The sequence below is a fragment of the Carassius carassius genome, chromosome 20, assembly GCF_963082965.1.
Source record: "Carassius carassius chromosome 20, fCarCar2.1, whole genome shotgun sequence".
NCBI classification, from domain to species: Eukaryota; Metazoa; Chordata; class Actinopteri; order Cypriniformes; family Cyprinidae; genus Carassius; species Carassius carassius.
Genome location: NC_081774.1, coordinates 19,341,190 through 19,358,840, shown reverse-complemented (window position 1 = coordinate 19,358,840; position 17,651 = coordinate 19,341,190). Strand labels below are relative to the sequence as shown.

General features: G+C 36.1%; 2 protein-coding genes across 2 annotated transcripts in view; one reads left to right on the top strand and one right to left on the bottom strand.

Moving 5' to 3' along the window:
• The first annotated feature begins 2,596 nt into the window (after nucleotides 1-2,596).
• prg4a (proteoglycan 4a) lies at nucleotides 2,597-8,857 on the top strand. The gene is made up of 14 exons (XM_059502084.1): nucleotides 2,597-2,885; nucleotides 2,963-3,082; nucleotides 3,165-3,281; nucleotides 4,192-4,305; nucleotides 4,520-4,573; nucleotides 5,079-5,144; nucleotides 5,651-5,758; nucleotides 5,888-6,094; nucleotides 7,126-7,212; nucleotides 7,298-7,437; nucleotides 7,529-7,685; nucleotides 7,772-7,876; nucleotides 8,504-8,632; nucleotides 8,718-8,857. The coding sequence occupies exons 2-14, from the start codon at nucleotides 3,010-3,012 to the stop codon at nucleotides 8,822-8,824; spliced, it is 1,464 nt and encodes a 487-aa protein (XP_059358067.1). The 5' UTR covers nucleotides 2,597-2,885; nucleotides 2,963-3,009; the 3' UTR covers nucleotides 8,825-8,857.
• The window catches only part of LOC132096624 (nucleoprotein TPR-like), a 23,698-nt gene continuing 14,903 nt past the window's right edge, over nucleotides 8,857-17,651 (bottom strand). Inside the window, exons 39-51 of the mRNA XM_059502088.1 lie at nucleotides 17,459-17,539; nucleotides 17,170-17,361; nucleotides 16,967-17,098; nucleotides 16,667-16,757; nucleotides 15,427-15,614; nucleotides 15,281-15,352; nucleotides 15,102-15,193; nucleotides 14,906-15,015; nucleotides 13,615-13,713; nucleotides 13,364-13,523; nucleotides 13,167-13,276; nucleotides 9,396-9,491; nucleotides 8,857-9,118 (exon numbers count right to left, since the gene is read on the bottom strand). Coding sequence (XP_059358071.1) covers nucleotides 9,060-9,118; nucleotides 9,396-9,491; nucleotides 13,167-13,276; nucleotides 13,364-13,523; nucleotides 13,615-13,713; nucleotides 14,906-15,015; nucleotides 15,102-15,193; nucleotides 15,281-15,352; nucleotides 15,427-15,614; nucleotides 16,667-16,757; nucleotides 16,967-17,098; nucleotides 17,170-17,361; nucleotides 17,459-17,539 — 1,482 coding nt within the window. The 3' untranslated portion in view covers nucleotides 8,857-9,059. The remainder of the gene's footprint in view (nucleotides 9,119-9,395; nucleotides 9,492-13,166; nucleotides 13,277-13,363; nucleotides 13,524-13,614; nucleotides 13,714-14,905; nucleotides 15,016-15,101; nucleotides 15,194-15,280; nucleotides 15,353-15,426; nucleotides 15,615-16,666; nucleotides 16,758-16,966; nucleotides 17,099-17,169; nucleotides 17,362-17,458; nucleotides 17,540-17,651) is intronic.

Genomic DNA, 17,651 nt, shown 5'->3' with positions numbered 1-17,651 from the left:
AGGATATAAAAACAGATATTATTTCAGTTTATTTAATTAAATAAATATATTTAATTACAAAACATTTTACTAAATAAACTAAAATATGAATACTAATTATTCAATGTGACATTGTTATATATATATATATATATATATATATATATATATATATATATATATATATATATATATATATATATATATATAAACAAACATCTATTGAGTTAGATAATGAGCCTGAACGCAGTAACTATATGTGAGTGAGGTGTCATAGTGTTATTCGGTTCTGTCTGATTCTAAATCAATTCATTTGTGACTCACTGGATGCGAAACTACTGTTTTTTCCCCTGAAATTAAAAAGCACTTGTAAAATGTCTGGAGCAGGCAGGAAAGGAACACCATTAATGTGTTTCTCAGCAGGCATGAATGAAATGTGCTTCTTTCATCGGTCTCTGTTGTGTGTCTAGACTGATGGTATTTATGGACCTGAAAATGCACTTTATGTGTCCATGTGTTTTGATAACAGTGTCATAACAATACATGGATAAATGATTTCTTGATTAAATAGACATACCACAAACTTCACAAAATGGCAAACATTTCTTATTAAAGTTTCCCCCGTGATATAGCTGATCTGATTCAGTCACATGACATTTCATGCTCTTTAATTATATTTATGATCATCTGTAGGGCAAAAGTAATGGCAGTGAATACAACATAAACACAGATATCAAACAAAGACGTTGATCACTTAAATTGACCCATACCAGAAAAGAAAAGAAAAGAAAAGAAAAGAAAAGAAAAGAAAAGAAAAGAAAAGAAAAGAAAAGAAAAGAAAAGAAATTCAGGTGTCAGGTTATCACAGATTTGACCAAATCTGAAATTCCTGGACATTTATATATATTTAATTCACAATCTATCTCTGTACATGGGTGGCACTAATAAAGTGGAACTATATGTTGGGACAGATAGATAGATGTATTTGCTAAACATCTGTTTATCATCGCTGGATAGTCAAGTCAAGCTCATTATCTGGATTTTTACTGAACAGGAAGATTATACTTGAACAAGAGGCTTACATATCTATATGTTAGCTCTCTCTCTCTCTCTCTCTCTCTCTCTCTCTCTCTCTATATATATATATATATATATATATATAAGGGTATTTTATACATACAATCTCAGAAAAAAAAAAAGGTACAAGCTGTCACTGAGGCAGGTTTACCTTTTCAAAAAGTACTGTTAGGTACTATTTAGGTACTAATATGAACACCTTGGGTACTAAAGTGACAAGCTGTTACTGTTTTTTCTGAGTATACATATATATATATATAGCCAAAACATTAAGTTTAATTTTATTTTAGATTGTATCTTATCCATCAATGGTTTATTTAAATTGATCAAAAGTGACTTTAACACTGTTGTAAACTATTTCTATTTCAGTTAAATACTGTTCTTTTGAACTATCGATTCATCAAGGGTCCTGAAAGAAATTGTATCAAGGTTTACACAACTACTGCTCAGCACAACTGTTTTCAACATTGATAATAACAGAAAAGGTTCATTGAGCACCGAATCAGCAGATTAGATTGATTTGGATGGCCGAGCAATCAATAAAATGATGGAAAGCTCAAAGTGGCTGATGTCAGTAACATCTGAGCTCTTACAGCGCTAGAACAACAGAGATATTGTGATGCGAGACACTGATTGAAGTGGCCCAAACTGTCCTTAAATTCTCTTTTTCTAAACAATAAATGAAAACACAGTGAGAACTTGATCTGTCTCTAAGGTTCTGCTCTGTTCATTTTCTCCAACTCTGTTCAGACTATTAACATTAACAACAACATTGTCTGAACAGAAAATCTTTTGCCTTTGCTGTTGGGGAGACGTGGACTAATGTGTCTGAATGTTGGGTGTCCCTGAGGCAATGTTGACTTTTTGAAGCACATGACCAAACCAGAAGATTGAAATAATCGCTGCAGTGTGTTTGGAGGTGTGGTGCACTGTTTAACATCTGAAAGACATTACTTCAGAACAAAAACTACTTCCCATAAAGAGGATGTTTTCTGTCTCACTTAAGTTTCTTCACAGTGCATGGTCATTTTACTGTGACAGGAGCTGAGAGAAAAGCAGAAACATTTATTACATAGCACATATAGTTTTTTTAATGACTGCATTGTTGGATTTGGATTGATTTGGGGTATTAGGAGGTATTACGCCAACGATCTTCTCGGTTCAGTTTATGAATCAGTTTTGGCAGCTATACGAGACACATACCTACCTTACCAACCACCCAAACAATCACCAAACACACAAACGACCATGACCTCCTACATGAAACCAACTCTTGGACCCAATCGAGAGAAACCTGAGAGGCCTTTTGTCAATAGAACATAGCTTCATTTCACTACCACATTAGAAAGGTCAAACACCATCTGTGTCAACTACATAAAGTCTGGAAAAAGTGCAGGACCTCTGCAGTGACATGTTTGGGTTTCTCTGAATTTGATTAAAAAGCTTCATTTTGACCGCATTATGAACATTTATGCACTGAAAACCAGTATCAGAACCACTGGACACTGAAATTTTAATAGCTGTAATAAAAACTAAAAAAAATCTAATTAACCATTCATCCCATTCGTGGAAAATTGAAATCCAAGGACATTTTAAAAGAGGTCACTGACACTTCTGTCAGCACTGTGGACACATTGCTGTTGTTGTCTAGTGTGTGTGTGTGTGTGTAGGAGGTTAGTCTTTACATCATCATGCTTTAATTGGGCTGTGGTGGTTAATTAAAGTTGCTAGCCAACAGGAGAAATCCAGCTGCCATACAGTATAAAAGAGACGAAGCGCCTAAAGACAGAACAAGGTGAGCTGAGAAAAGACACTTTGGTTACTCTTTGGTAAGTCCCTCTCAAGACTTTGACGATGACAAACTAACTGCAGTGTTTTGTGATCATATTGTGTCTTTTTTTTTTAGACATACAGGTGTTTTTATCAGTTTGGGCTGCTCTGTTGAGGGTTATCATGACTGGATCTGCTCTGGTTTCATTTCTGCTGGCGCTGGCCTGTGTTCTTTTGCCGCTGTGCACTGCTCAAGGTGAGTCAGATCATTTCTGGGTCTGTCCATCTCGGTTCTGGTGGGGTTTCTGGTGGGGTTCAGCGTGTGGTGTTGTGTGCAGGCAGCTGTGTGGGCAGATGTGGCGAGCCGTTCACCCGCGGACAGGTCTGTAGCTGTGACTACAGTTGTTTTGTCCACGGCGAGTGCTGCAAGGATTTTGACGATGTCTGCACTGTTGGTAAGACCCTTATCATTAATGAATGATGAAATGATTCTTATTATTATTAATGAAATTATGTAGTGACCAAAAATATATATAGGCCTATATTTGAGAAATTTGAATAATAGTAAAATAATAAAAACTATGAATTTTTGTAGTAATCAAAAAAAAAGTAATTTTAGAAATATTTCTGTAATTGGAATCAAAGCTAAATAATTAAAACTATGAATTTGTGTAGTGACCAAAAAATAAATATTTTATTTTAGAATGTTGGATACTTTCTACTTTCCATTTTATTTTTATAGATTTTTTTTTTACTTTTTTATTTTTATTACTGTAAAAATTGCATGTATTTTTATAAATATAATTATTTAATTGTATATATATCAAAATCCTTAATATCAAACATTTTCATGAGTGTGTCCAAACTTTTACATGTATTGTAAATGTATTACTGCAAATAGTGACTAATAGTTTATTTGTTTGCACATCATTTTATATGTAATTTCTATAATGAGTTTCTTCATTTTTAAACCTTCTCATATTATTATAATTTTTTTACATTAAAGGATGGGAAAAAACGCCTACATTTTATTTAGAGGTCCAAATTGGAAGAAATCGCTTAAACTCTTTAAAGTAAGATAATAGCTGAAGTTTTATTTTATTATTTTAGTTAGATAAAATCTGGTTTTAATTGTAAGGGCAAAACGTAACGCAATGCAACACGATGACTGAGAGATGTACAAATAAATTTTCCTCCAAAGCCTGCCGTATCATATTTGACATGTTTTTTTTTTTTTATTTTTTTTTTTTGTTTGTTTGTTTGATTGCGTACAGGTTTTATCATGTTGCTAATGTAGAGACCTTTGAAGTGCATGTATGAAACAGGAAGCAGTGGATTTGATTAGCCGCTGTGTGTAATTGGCAGGTGACTCCTGCAGGGGTCGCTGTGGTGAGGCGTTCCGGCGCGGGAGACAGTGTGAGTGTGATACAGACTGCGCGCTCCACGACTCCTGCTGCCCAGACTACAGCGCGCACTGCGGTATGATGACACGAGACCACTCATGAACTACAGACTCAGGGACCCACAGTTTAAAACCACTACCTAAAATGACTTAAGTAGTAGCCTATAGGCTATAGTGAAGACCACTGGCAACTGTTCACTGGAATTACTAATGATAGTAATAATATATGTTCTTCACTGAGTTGTTTACTTAGTTTATTTCTTCTTTTGGCTTTATTATTGTCTTCATCAGATGCTTTGTCCCAGTTGCAAGCTTCAAGAGGCTCAAAACTAAACAAACTTACAGGTATCATTTTAATGTCTATTTAATTCTCTTTTTTTTGTAAGATTGTGAGTGCGACCCCTTTAGCAGTTTGAGGAACCGCTTTAGTGCTGACTGCCTGTAGATTCTGTAGATGTAAAGATTCTGTCATTCACTCAAGCTGCAACATGTTAGACATAAATGTTAACTAAACAACAAATTGGATATTGAGATCCCTTCAATGGCACAAAGGTAGGAGAAGAAGAATAATAATTATTATAAAAACATAGGTATATGAATCAATAGTGAACAGCAGTGGTTTATATTGCACTGTATTTTACATATTCACTGTATTTTATGTAAAATAATTTTCTATTTCTAACTGTTTTAAATTCATTTTAAATAAGTCAATTTTTATATCATTTCCAAAGTTTTAAAATTGCTTGTTTTATTTTTGTTCTTCACAATTATTTTACTTTCTTTTATGTAAAGCACTTTGAATTGTCAGATTGGAGAATGACAAAGTGAATGTTTATTTGCTGTGTTTTAGATTATACTGAGGAGTGTATGGCAGCATGTCTCGCAGCGCAGCAAAACCCAGACCTCATGAGAAATGGTAAGTTCAGACTTACATTTATTATTATATACAAAGTCTCTTAAGCTTATCAAGGCCGCATTTATTTAATAAAATGTTCAGTAAAACAGTAATATTGTGAAATAGTACTGCTATTTAAAACGACTGCTTTCTATTTCAATTTTAAAGGCAAAGCATTATTTTAATACCATTAGTCTTCAGTGTCACGTGACACTGACTTATAATTATTCTAATATGCTGATTTAGTGCTTATTAAACATTTCTTATTAATATCAATACTGAAAACAGTTGTGCTTTTTAATATTTTCATAGAAACTGTACAATTTTTCAAGATTGTTAGATGAACTGAACAGCATTGATCTGAAGTAGAAAAATGTGTCAGCATCATAAGTGTCTTTACTGTCACTTTTGAACTATTTAATGAGTCCTTGCTGAATAAAAGTTATCATTTAATTTGAAAAATAAACAAATACAATTCTTACAGATTGCAAACCTTTGAATAATAGCGTATGTATCCATTTTTTCAGGTGGAAGACTGAATAACTTCATGGCTTCATCTGATGCTGCATTACTTCCTGCTGGTGGCCCTCTGCCCCAGGACATCTTCGCTCCTCTGACACCCTCTGACATACCCGGTAACAGCTTAAAAAGAATAAACCTATTAAAAGTCAAATTAATTTGACTTTTAATAGGAAAGAGACAACCAAATTAAAATCATGTGAGCTGATCAAAATATTAACCAAAGTACATACATGCCCTCGCAGGCATCGCTTCCAACCCTTCTGGGTTCCCTCTGCCAGGATCCGGCCCTGCTCCTGCAGCGGGACCTTTCTCTGACAATCCCCTAACCATCCCGGTGCAGGTCTCCCTCTCCGTCAGTGCACAAGGTGAGGGGCCGTCAGCTGCACACAGACCCAGCTCTCTAGCAGACATCGTCCAGGCCGTGGTAGCCAGCAGCCCTGCAGCACCAGGTATGGAACTTCAAGAAACACCTTGAATAGTTCACATCCCTGAAATGACCGCCTGTGTATATGGAAAGTGTTTGAAATGTATCTAACCATATAAAATATACTGTCAGTCTTTCATGTTATATACATCTATTGTTCAGTCGATTCATTAAAATAAATAAACTACTGGTCAAAGGTTTTTTTTTATTGTTTTCTAAATAAATATATTTCGCTCAGCATGCATTTATTGGGTTAAATTACTGTAAAACAGCAATATTGTGACATATAACAATATACTGTAAATCTACCCTTTTAATTATAAATGTTAAAATGCAATTTATTCCAGTGATGGCAAAGAAAGATCTACACAAGGTGGTGCACAATTATATTGTATTATTGGCTCAATTATTAATAATGGTTCGTATTATTATCATCAGTGATTTTAATATCAATAAATATGTTTTTACTGCTTAATAATTTGGTGAAAACCGCGAAACTTTTTTCAGGATACTTTTATGAATAGATGGATCAAAAAACAGCATATATTTGAAATAATATTTTTTTTATTTAACATTATAAAACTTTTACTGTCACTTTTGATCAGTTTAACAATATACCAACTTATTATTTTTTTAATTGCATTTACCCAACAATTTTGGATAGTAGTGTATCACAACAAAAAAGGCTTCCTAGAAAATATTCTAAACAGCAAAAAGATCTTTGCAACATTGATAATAATAAAGAGATTATTCTTGATCTCTAAATCAGCATATTAATGATTTCTGGAGGATCATGTGACACTAAAGACTGTGGTAATGGCTGCTGAAAATGCATACGTGCCATCACAGGAATAATTTACTTGTTAAATTGCATTTAAATAGCAAACCGTTCTTTTTCTCTTTTTTTATGTATTTTAATTAAATCAATGCAAGGCTGATCTCAAGAGACTTCTTTCAAAAACATTATCTTGATTATTCTTTTAACCTTTGACCAGAAGTGTAAATTACATCTGAATATATTTGAACTATTTATTTCTGGGGGTTTTCTTTTTTAAGATGCCAACTCAAACCCTGATCTCTGCAGTGGCCTTGCCATTAATGGAATGGCAACTCTCTCCAACAACTCCATCATAGTTTTCAGAGGTACATCTTCTTTATAGATGTACTGTTGCATACAGTGCAATTTTTTTCCAATATCACAAATTAAGAAAAGTGCTATCCATCTCAGGTCACTTTTTTTGGATGCTGAACCCCAAGACCAGAAGAGCCAGTCCTGCTCGTAGAATCACTGAAGAACTGGGCATCCCATCTCCCATCGACACAGCCTTCACACGCTGCAACTGCCAGGGCAAGACCTACATCATCAAGGTACTGAAGAACATGGAAAACGGTCTTGCAACATGGAAAACAGTTTGCAACCCTTGAAAATTCACTGAACTGTCCGTTTTCTCTCACTAAGGGTGACAACTACTGGAGTTTGGAGAATGGTGTTGTGGAATCTGGATATCCCAGATCTGTGTCCCAGGACTTTGGTGGGCTCACCGGTGAGATCACTGCTGTTCTGCCAATCCCAGCTGCCAGAAAGAGACCGGAGTCTGTGTACTTCTTCAAGAAAGGTGCTGACTGGAGCCCTCGGTTTGGTTTGAATAATTAGAAATGACCAAAATGAGAAAGTTCATCATCATTTGTGTTTTCGAATCAGGAGGCACAGTGCAGAAGTTAACCTTTCCTTCTGGAAGTGCACCAACTTGCAGTGGAAAGAGATCCAAAAATTCAGACAAAGTTCCAAAAAATGGCAAACAAGCAGGTAATCTGAATTGTTTTTATGCTAAATTGAGGTACTCCAAGAAAACTCCAGCGATGCATTGAAAGGAGCATTTAAAATTATAGCAATTATATCATTTTAGTGTTATTTCAATGTCATAAGAGGCACAGGTATATTTGTAGAAATAGCCAGTGATACATTGTTTGGGTCAAAATTATCGATTTTTCTTTTATGCCAAAAGATCATGTTCCATGAAGATTTTTTGTACATTTCCTACCGTAAATATATCAAAATGTCAGATTCCAGATTTTCAAATGGTTGTATCTCAGCCAAATATTGTCCTGTCCTCATAAACCATACATCAATTGAAAGCTTATTTATTCAGATGATGTATAAATCTAAATTTAAATAAAAAAATAAAATAAAAATATTGACCCTTATGACTGGTTTTGTGGTCCATGGTCTCATATATGAAAATAGCATTTATTTATATTCAAACTTGCTTTTATTTTCAGTATGCTCTCATATTTTCAGATTTCATTAATATTTATATATTTTTCAGCTTTATTTCAAATGGAACATTTTTTATATTCATTTTAGTTCATCTTAAAGCTGCAACAGACAAAATAAGATACAAAAGTGATGTATTTTGTTATTCTAATTTGACAGGGATCCAGTTGTCTGGGGAGATCAACATCAAGCTCAAAATGAAGGGCTTCCCCACCCCTGTGACATCAGCCTTGTCCATGCCCAACCCAAGGAAGTCAGATGGTTTCGATTACTTTGTTTTCTCTTGGCGTAAGTGACAACATTTTATCTTGCAACACTACACATATTACCTGTGTAATAGTACATTTAATAACACAATCTCTGTGGTTAACAGCTAAAGTCCTAAACGTCAAGGTTAGCGGTGATCTGCCCGCTCTGACGGCCCCTGTCAGCCATTCCTCCCAGCAGAATGACATCAGCAAGTGGCTCAACTGTGCCTGAAAGAGCAGCATGAAACAAACACCACCAGCAGCTGCATGGCGAGAACGATTCTCCATTTATTAGCAAAACCATTGAACATAGCGTCAGTATGATTACTCACAAAATATAAAAAAATCTATCCCATGTTTTAAAGCACATTGAAACAAAATATTAAACAAAGTAAATCAGCAGTAGGTTGATTCTGGGTACTTCGTGAGTCGTGATCAGTGTTCCTGCTGGGCAGACACTGTAAAGTTTAGATGGGAGTTCCTCTGTTTAGTCCTCGACCCCGACCTCCACGAGGAAAAACACCACCTTCAGGACAAGAGCGAGATACAGACCCAGTCAAGCCAAATCCAGTTTCATTGAAGATCTTTGTAGACATCCAAATTCCTGATCTGTTTCTACAGAACAGATACCAAATATCCAAACAAGCACAAACTGACAAATGAAAAGCTTCTGTATGCATTTCAAGTAATCTTTGCTTCATTAAAAACAGAAAAGTTTTCAAATCCAGTCTGTGTTGTTACTTTTTGTGAGAATATGTGTGACTGATGTGGAAGAGGATTGGAGTGAGGAATGGGGTCCTGACCTCTCCTGATGATCTGGTTCCTGCGGGGCGGCTGCTGCTGAGGAAGGAGCCGGCTTGAAGGCTTGGCCTGACCAGTGCTGGTGCTGGTGCTCGTATCTAAAAAGAGGAAGAGAAATGGGGTGATAAACAGGGTCAAATACTTACGGGTCAGTGACAAATAAAAGTGAACAAGAACAAGTGTCAAGTTCTTGGAAAATGTACACTTTGTATTGTAAATGTAAAAATCATTTACACCATTTATCATTTACACAACACCACAAAAATGTTAAATTAAATAGCATAATTTAAGTTTAAATTTGTTTATCTAAAAGTAGTATCTAAAACTACATATACAGTGCGGTTCAAAAGTTTTTGGAAGTTTCAGTAAGATTTTTTATGTTTTCTCATGCACATCAAGGCTGCATTTAAAAAATAAAGATTAAAAAAACTAACTTTTGCAAAATATTATTGCAAATTAAAATAACAGTTTTCTGTTTTAATATTCTTAAAAAAATAATTTTCAGCTTTATTACTCCAGTCTTCAGTGTCACACGATCCTACAGAAATCATTTTGGAACCTTTTCTCAGGATGCTTTGATTAAAAAAAAAAATAAAATAAAATAAAACAACACTATATACATGATTTACAAGTTTGGGGTCAGTGATTTATTTGTTTTAAGGAAATTAATACTTTTATTCAGCAAGGATGTGTTAAATGGATAAAAAGTGATAGTAAGACTTACCCACCTTATTCTTGCAGTAAAAATGGGCATGAAAACCATTGATTTGTAAATTTCTATTGTGTTGTGCTTTTTCTAGCTGTAAAAAAACTGCTCGTTTTTCTGCTTGATATTGCAAATTGGTGTCTTAACCAATAAAATACAGAAATAAATTATATTTGAAAATGTTAAAATAGGAAGTTCAAATCAATATAGCCTTGATTTGCATATTTTATATATATATATATATATATATATATATACACAGTACAGACCAAAAGTTTGGACACACCTTCTCATTCAAAGAGTTTTCTTTATTTTCATGACTATGAAAATTGTAGAGTCACACTGAAGGCATCAAGGGCTATTTGACCAAGAAGGAGAGTGATGGGGTGCTGCACCAGATGACCTGGCCTCCACAGTCACCAGACCTGAACCCAATCGAGATGGTTTAGAGGTGAGCTGGACCGCAGACAGAAGGCAAAAGGGCCAACAAGTGCTAAGCATCTCTCGGGGAACTCCTTCAAGACTGTTGGAAGACCATTTCAGGTGACTACCTCTTGAAGCTCATCAAGAGAAAGCCAAGAGTGTGCAAAGCAGTAATCAAAGCAAAAGGTGGCTACTTTGAAGAACCTAGAATATGACATATTTTCAGTTGTTTCACACTTTTTTGTTATGTTTATAATTCCATATATAATTCCACATGTGGTAATTCATAGTTTTGATGTTTTCAGTGTGAATCTACAATTTTCATAGTCATGAAAATAAAGAAAACTCTTTGAATGAGAAGGTGTGTCCAAACTTTTGGTCTGTACTGTGTGTATGTATGTATATATACATACAACCCGAATTCCGGAAAAGTTGGGACGTTTTTTAAATTTTAATAAAATGAAAACTAAAAGACTTTCAAATCACATGAGCCAATATTTTATTCACAATAGAACATAGATAACATAGCAAATGTTTAAACTGAGAAAGTTTACAATTTTATGCACAAAATGAGCTCATTTCAATTTTGATTTCTGCTACAGGTCTCAAAATAGTTGGGACGGGGCATGTTTACCATTGTGTAGCATCTCCTTTTCTTTTCAAAACAGTTTGAAGACGTCTGGGCATTGAGGCTATGAGTTGCTGGAGTTTTGCTGTTGGAATTTGGTCCCATTCTTGCCTTATATAGATTTCCAGCTGCTGAAGAGTTCGTGGTCGTCTTTGACGTATTTTTCGTTTAATGATGCGCCAAATGTTCTCTATAGGTGAAAGATCTGGACTGCAGGCAGGCCAGGTTAGCACCCGGACTCTTCTACGACGAAGCCATGCTGTTGTTGTAGCTGCAATATGTGGTTTTGCATTGTCCTGCTGAAATAAACAAGGCCTTCCCTGAAATAGACGTTGTTTGGAGGGAAGCATATGTTGCTCTAAAACCTTTATATACCTTTCAGCATTCACAGAGCCTTCCAAAACATGCAAGCTGCCCATACCGTATGCACTTATGCACCCCCATACCATCAGAGATGCTGGCTTTTGAACTGAACGCTGATAACATGCTGGAAGGTCTCCCTCCTCTTTAGCCCAGAGGACACGGCGTCCGTGATTTCCAACAAGAATGTCAAATTTGGACTCGTCTGACCATAAAACACTATTCCACTTTGAAATAGTCCATTTTAAATGAGCCTTGGCCCACAGGACACGACGGCGCTTCTGGACCATGTTCACATATGGCTTCCTTTTTGCATGATAGAGCTTTAGTTGGCATCTGCTGATGGCACGGCGGATTGTGTTTACCGACAGTGGTTTCTGAAAGTATTCCTGGGCCCATTTAGTAATGTCATTGACACAATCATGCCGATGAGTGATGCAGTGTCGTCTGAGAGCCCGAAGACCACGGGCATCCAATAAAGGTCTCCGGCCTTGTCCCTTACGCACAGAGATTTCTCCAGTTTCTCTGAATCTTTTGATGATGTTATGCACTGTAGATGATGAGATTTGCAAAGCCTTTGCAATTTGACGTTGAGGAACATTGTTTTTAAAGTTTTCCACAATTTTTTTACGCAGTCTTTCACAGATTGGAGAGCCTCTGCCCATCTTTACTTCTGAGAGACTCTGCTTCTCTAAGACAAAGCTTTTATAGCTAATCATGTTACAGACCTGATATCAATTAACTTAATTAATCACTAGATGTTCTCCCAGCTGAATCTTTTCAAAACTGCTTGCTTTTTTAGCCATTTGTTGCCCCCGTGCCAACTTTTTTGAGACCTGTAGCAGGCATTAAATTTTAAATGAGCTAATTAAGTGGATAAAAGTGTAAAATTTCTCAGTTTAAACATTTGCTACGTTATCTATGTTCTATTGTGAATAAATTATTGGCTCATGTGATTTGAAATTCCTTTAGTTTTCATTTTATTAAAATTTAAAAAACGTCCCAACTTTTCCGGAATTCGGGTTGTATATATATATATATATATATATATATATATATATATATATATATATATATAAAATGCAAATCAAGGCTATAGTTGATTTGATAAAAAATAAAATAAATATTATTGCAATTTCAAATATTAACTTCCTATTTTAATATACTTCCCATTTTTACTGCAAGAATAAGGTGGGTAAGTCTTTACTGAGCATTCCAATGTAAATAGTGTATATTGTGTTGTTTTTTTTTGTTGTTGTTTTTTTAATCAAAGCATCCTGAGAAAAGGTTACAAAAAAAAATATTTAAACAGCAAAATTGTTTCCAACATAGTTTATAAATCAGCATTGAGAATGATTTGTGTAGGATCATGTGACATATATATATAGAGACACACACACACACACACAGGTTCTTTGCTTCAAAAATACTAACTAAACATTCTAAACTACTCAAGGTTTTTACTTCAAGAACTTCTTTTAATTAGGTTTGTTTTGTTAATGATAGTTGCATCACACTGATGTATTTTGGACCCCTAACATTTAACATTCTAATTTAGATGGAATTAGGTCAAATTAAATTTTTTATCTATTTTTTTAATGACCAGATCCAGAAGAAAAAGCTGATCAAAGTGGCAAGTGTGTAAATGGTGTGTACCTGCGGAGCTGGACGTGGGCTCTTGACTGGTGGAGGGCAGACTGGCATCATCGGTCGGCTGTGCAGATTCCAGCTCCGACTGGCCCTCTAGACATGCTTCACTACTCGCCCTGCACACACATAACACAAACATTACAACCCCGCAGACAAAACGGAGCCGCTCTGAAGTGAAGCATGAAACTGTTGTGAGTGCTCACCCTTCACTCTCAGCCTCCCCAACAAAAACATCATCTCCATCGTCCCCTGGGACAGCTTCTCCCGGTGCGGGCACACTGCCGGTGGACGTGCTGACCATGGGAACCGACTGAGAGGCTGTCTCGGACACATCAGAGGGGTGGCTCTCCGTGAAAACAGTCACTGCCAACACAAATGAAAGGAGGAGAGCAGTTAGGTTTGACTTAAAGATATCAGCCAAACAAACTCGAGGTGACTTCCTCCAGCTGATCACCTGGAGCAGCCACTTGTAGAGGAGTGGTGGGGACACTCCTGCCTCCAGACTCTTCATCATGAGCAGGCAGGAAGAGAGGACTTTCATACATGCCCAGCCCTGAAAAATGACAGGAAGAATGTCAGGAATTATGCTACGTTTGTTCACAGTAATTATAATATTTATTCGAATCATTACTATTTATTCAATTAATTTTCAACTAATAAAAGAAGAACATTGCAATGTCAAGTTGGAAACTCAGAATTTTATGAAAGCTGACTTTTTACAAGTGACAATCTGAGATGCAAAATTAAGCATTTTAATACTTTGCTGACATCATCAAAATGTACATGGATTTATTTAGCATTATGAGAATTCCAGTAACACTAGAGGTCAGACAAAGAGCAAGATTTTAATGAATTGTATCTAACGACTATTCTAATGAATATTTAATTTTGCACGCTAATTTCGCCCATTTCCATCTTTTTAACAATTATCTCGCTTAACTTATTTAAAAAAAACACTATTAATAATTTAATTACAGCCATATGTATTTTAAGAAAAAAAATGTATATTACATGGATAGACATGCAACTTTTTAAATGATTGATTTTAAGTTTAAAATGTAAATAGTTTTGAATTTTTATATTAGAAATGCATATTAATTTATATCGTTTAATTTATTTGATTAACATATGTTTGTTATTGAATTTTAAAATGTATACTACCATTTAAAAGAATAGACTCAGTAAGGTTTGAAAAGTGACAGTAAAAAACCCTTAAAATGCATCACAGTTGCCACAAAAATATTATGACGCAAAACCCAAATCAGCATATTAGAATGAATATTTCTGAAGAACATGTGACACTGAAGACTTGAGTTTTCAACTTTGCCGTCAAATGAATAAATTGCTTTCTAAAATATATATTGCAATTTAAATAATTAAGATAAATCTAATAAATTGAAGATATCAGTAAAATATTTTCTATTTTAATTATTATTTCACAATATTATGGTTTTACTATATTTTTTGATCACATAAATGCAGCCTTGATGAGTATAAGAGACGTTCCTCAAAAATATTCCAAAACTGTACCAACCACAAACCTTTTGAAAGTAGTGTGTTACTGAATGAAAAATGATATAGTAATGAATACTGTAAAAATATTGCTCAGTTTTGCCGAAGAATCTAATGCTTGCGTACAAAGGACATGAATGGCTCAAGAACACAAACTCTAGGTTGCCATCATGTAATCAAGGTCATTCGGAAACTATGTAAAAGCAGCATTACTGTGTCGTGTTTGTACTCGCCTCCATGAGTGGCCAGATGGCTCAAGTCAGAATGAGAGGAGCTGGCCTGGGGCATCATATCCTCAGGAGGGCCGAAACGGAAGCGAGGAACTCCAGCCACCTGGGGGGAACTGAGATGGAGGGATGCATCATTAATCAAGGTGTTTAATGATGTATCCCTTTGTGCTATAAAAGAGTAAAAGCTGCTGTGACTCACTGAATGGCCTCGGCAAAGCCATCTGTGCGGTGTGGCACGACGAGGGTGGGAGTGCTAGGAACCATTCTGTCATCATCATCAAAGAAGTGTTGCTGAATGAACCAAAATACTCTGTTAGAAATTATGGAGCACTAAAGACGTAGGATGTTTATATTGGTTAAACAAAAAAGTTGACTCACCATGCTTCCGATTCCAGGCGTGAGCTGGGGTACACGACTCATCGAGGTCCGTCTGCTCTGTCCCGACTGCCTCTGTCCAGAATAGTAGAAACAAATCAGAACTCTTGTTCTGAGCTGCTTTCGAATACAGGACATGGTCTATATACCTGCATGATGGGGGGTCCAAGTTCAGGGACAGGGTGGATGTTGAGGCGTGGCGGTGGGGTGTGATGCGGTCTCCGGGGGGATTGGGGAAGACGTAGGCCCAGGGAGGAGGTGGTGGTGCTGGGGACTGGATGTTGCGCTCTCACAGGCTCAGCAGGGAAGGACTCCAGGGTGCTGACACTAGCTTCACCTGTGAACACACAGGAAACTTATTCAGATTTATTATTCATAGATTTGGCACTTATTCCTAAATGTGTCATATTGCACACTTTCATAGTCTAGACTTCACTGTACAGTATAACCTTTTGTCCATGAGGTCTGGGTGGACTGAGCAGGGAAGCTGTGTTAAAGTATACAGTACCATTCAAATATTTGGGTCAATTAGATTTTTTATTTTTTATTTTAATTAAAGATATTTTAGTTTAATAGTTTTCAAAGGTAGAATGCTCGACAGACAGACAGATGCTATGCAGTTGCTAGGGTACTTGGAACGGTTGCTAAGCTGTTGATAGTGTGATTTAACATGTTTTACATGAATGAAAAAAAAAACTTCTAAAAACAGATAAAATCATTCGATTTAGTAAAAAACAGCTTAAAACCAGCTGATTTAACCGAAAGAGAGATAAAACAACCAGCTGATTTAGCAAAAAGAAGTTAAAAACTAGCTAAATTCAGTCCCTAAATGGCAGTCGAAAGGATTTTTGTTGGTTTTTATAGTCTTGTTAATGAAAACATAAACCAGATCAGTTCGAAAAGCTGAACTAACTTCAGAACAGTCTGACCTGAGTTTGGTGGTTGCAGCTTTAAAGCTATAGGAGGACATACTGACTAAATTTGGCCTAAAAAGAAGGAGACTTCCTCAAGCCAATGTTTTACATTTTTAAAAATGTAAAAAATGTTTTTACATTTTTTTTAGAATGTACCATTTATCCATCAGATAATCACAGTATAACAGTATAGTTTCCATAATAACATTAAGCTGTTTCAAACACTGATAAGAAATGTTTCTTGGGCAGCAAATCAGCATATTAAAATGATTTCTTGAGATTTTCTCCATGAGACAATGAAGACTGTAGTAGTATATATATATTTAAAAAAATGCTTTTTTCAAACTGATTTTGAACCAATAAATGCAGCCTTTCCTGAGCATAAGAGACTTCTTTCAAAACCTTTTTTTAAGTCATAGTGACCCCAGACTTTTTGAATGACAGAGAAATTAATGCATTGTGTGCGTTTTTGTACCACTGCTCTGAGAGTCTGCTTGCTTCTGGATTGAATCCGATGCTTCTTGACTCTCTTCATTGTCAATGTCTGGATCAGCTGCCCCATCGCCCTGCCAACACAACAACAATCACATCAAGACCACCAGAAAAAGGTAAAAGGTCAAAGGATCATAATCAGCTCACAGAAACTTACAATAAAAAAAATAAATTTAAAAAAATGTGTTTGCACAGACAATGGAACAACTTATTTCCTAGTAAGCAACTGGCTTTCATTACAAAAGCAGCTTTATGCCCCGGAGTGTTAGAAAAGTAGTGTCACCTCTGCCTCGTCCCCCTCGTAGGCCTCATTGGCATCTGCACTCCCACTGCCTTCATTACTCTCCTCTGCTTCTTCTGCCATCCCTCCATCACCATCTTCATCATCATCATCATCTGCATCATCCTCTTCATACTGCAGAAAGAAGGGAGGTAAATACGTGCTAATAATTACACAGTTTCCATTTCTCTGAGAAACTGACTGACTTGTCCAGGCTCCTCCTGCTCCTCCTCAGTGCCGCTATCAGTCTCGATGACGATGATGTCATGCTTATACTCCTCGGATAAGTCCTGTCCGCTGATCTGAGATTCTGAGGGTTGGGACTCGCTCACCTGATCCATCGGGACAGACTGAGACAAAGATTCTTCGTCTCCCTCTCCTAACACGGGATATGCTTCCTGTGAGAGATGAACAGACATGATCAGTGGACTGGTGGTTCATCGTTGGGATGAGTGGCTGTGGGTATACTGTTACTAAGGGATAAAGTGCTGGTACCTCACTGGCATCAGGAGGCTGCTGGCCTTCTCCTGGAGCTTCACCCATAGCATCGTTACTCTCCTCAGTGCTGGAAGCATCCTGCAAAAAGAGTGGGATGATCTATAATTCAAAAGAGTCTATTTTTAATGGCCAAGCTTATAACCACAGTGAGTTTTTCCTGCACCTCAAATGTAGCATCTACAACAGAAAA

Bases quoted from the DNA above. Each gene is read 5' to 3' on its own strand.
- prg4a (XM_059502084.1), top strand. From the start codon at position 3,010: ATGACTGGATCTGCTCTGGTTTCATTTCTGCTGGCGCTGGCCTGTGTT. The intron at 4,306-4,519 runs GTATGATGACAC...TGTCTTCATCAG, and splicing joins AGACTACAGCGCGCACTGCG to ATGCTTTGTCCCAGTTGCAA. The intron at 7,213-7,297 runs GTACATCTTCTT...TATCCATCTCAG, and splicing joins CTCCATCATAGTTTTCAGAG to GTCACTTTTTTTGGATGCTG.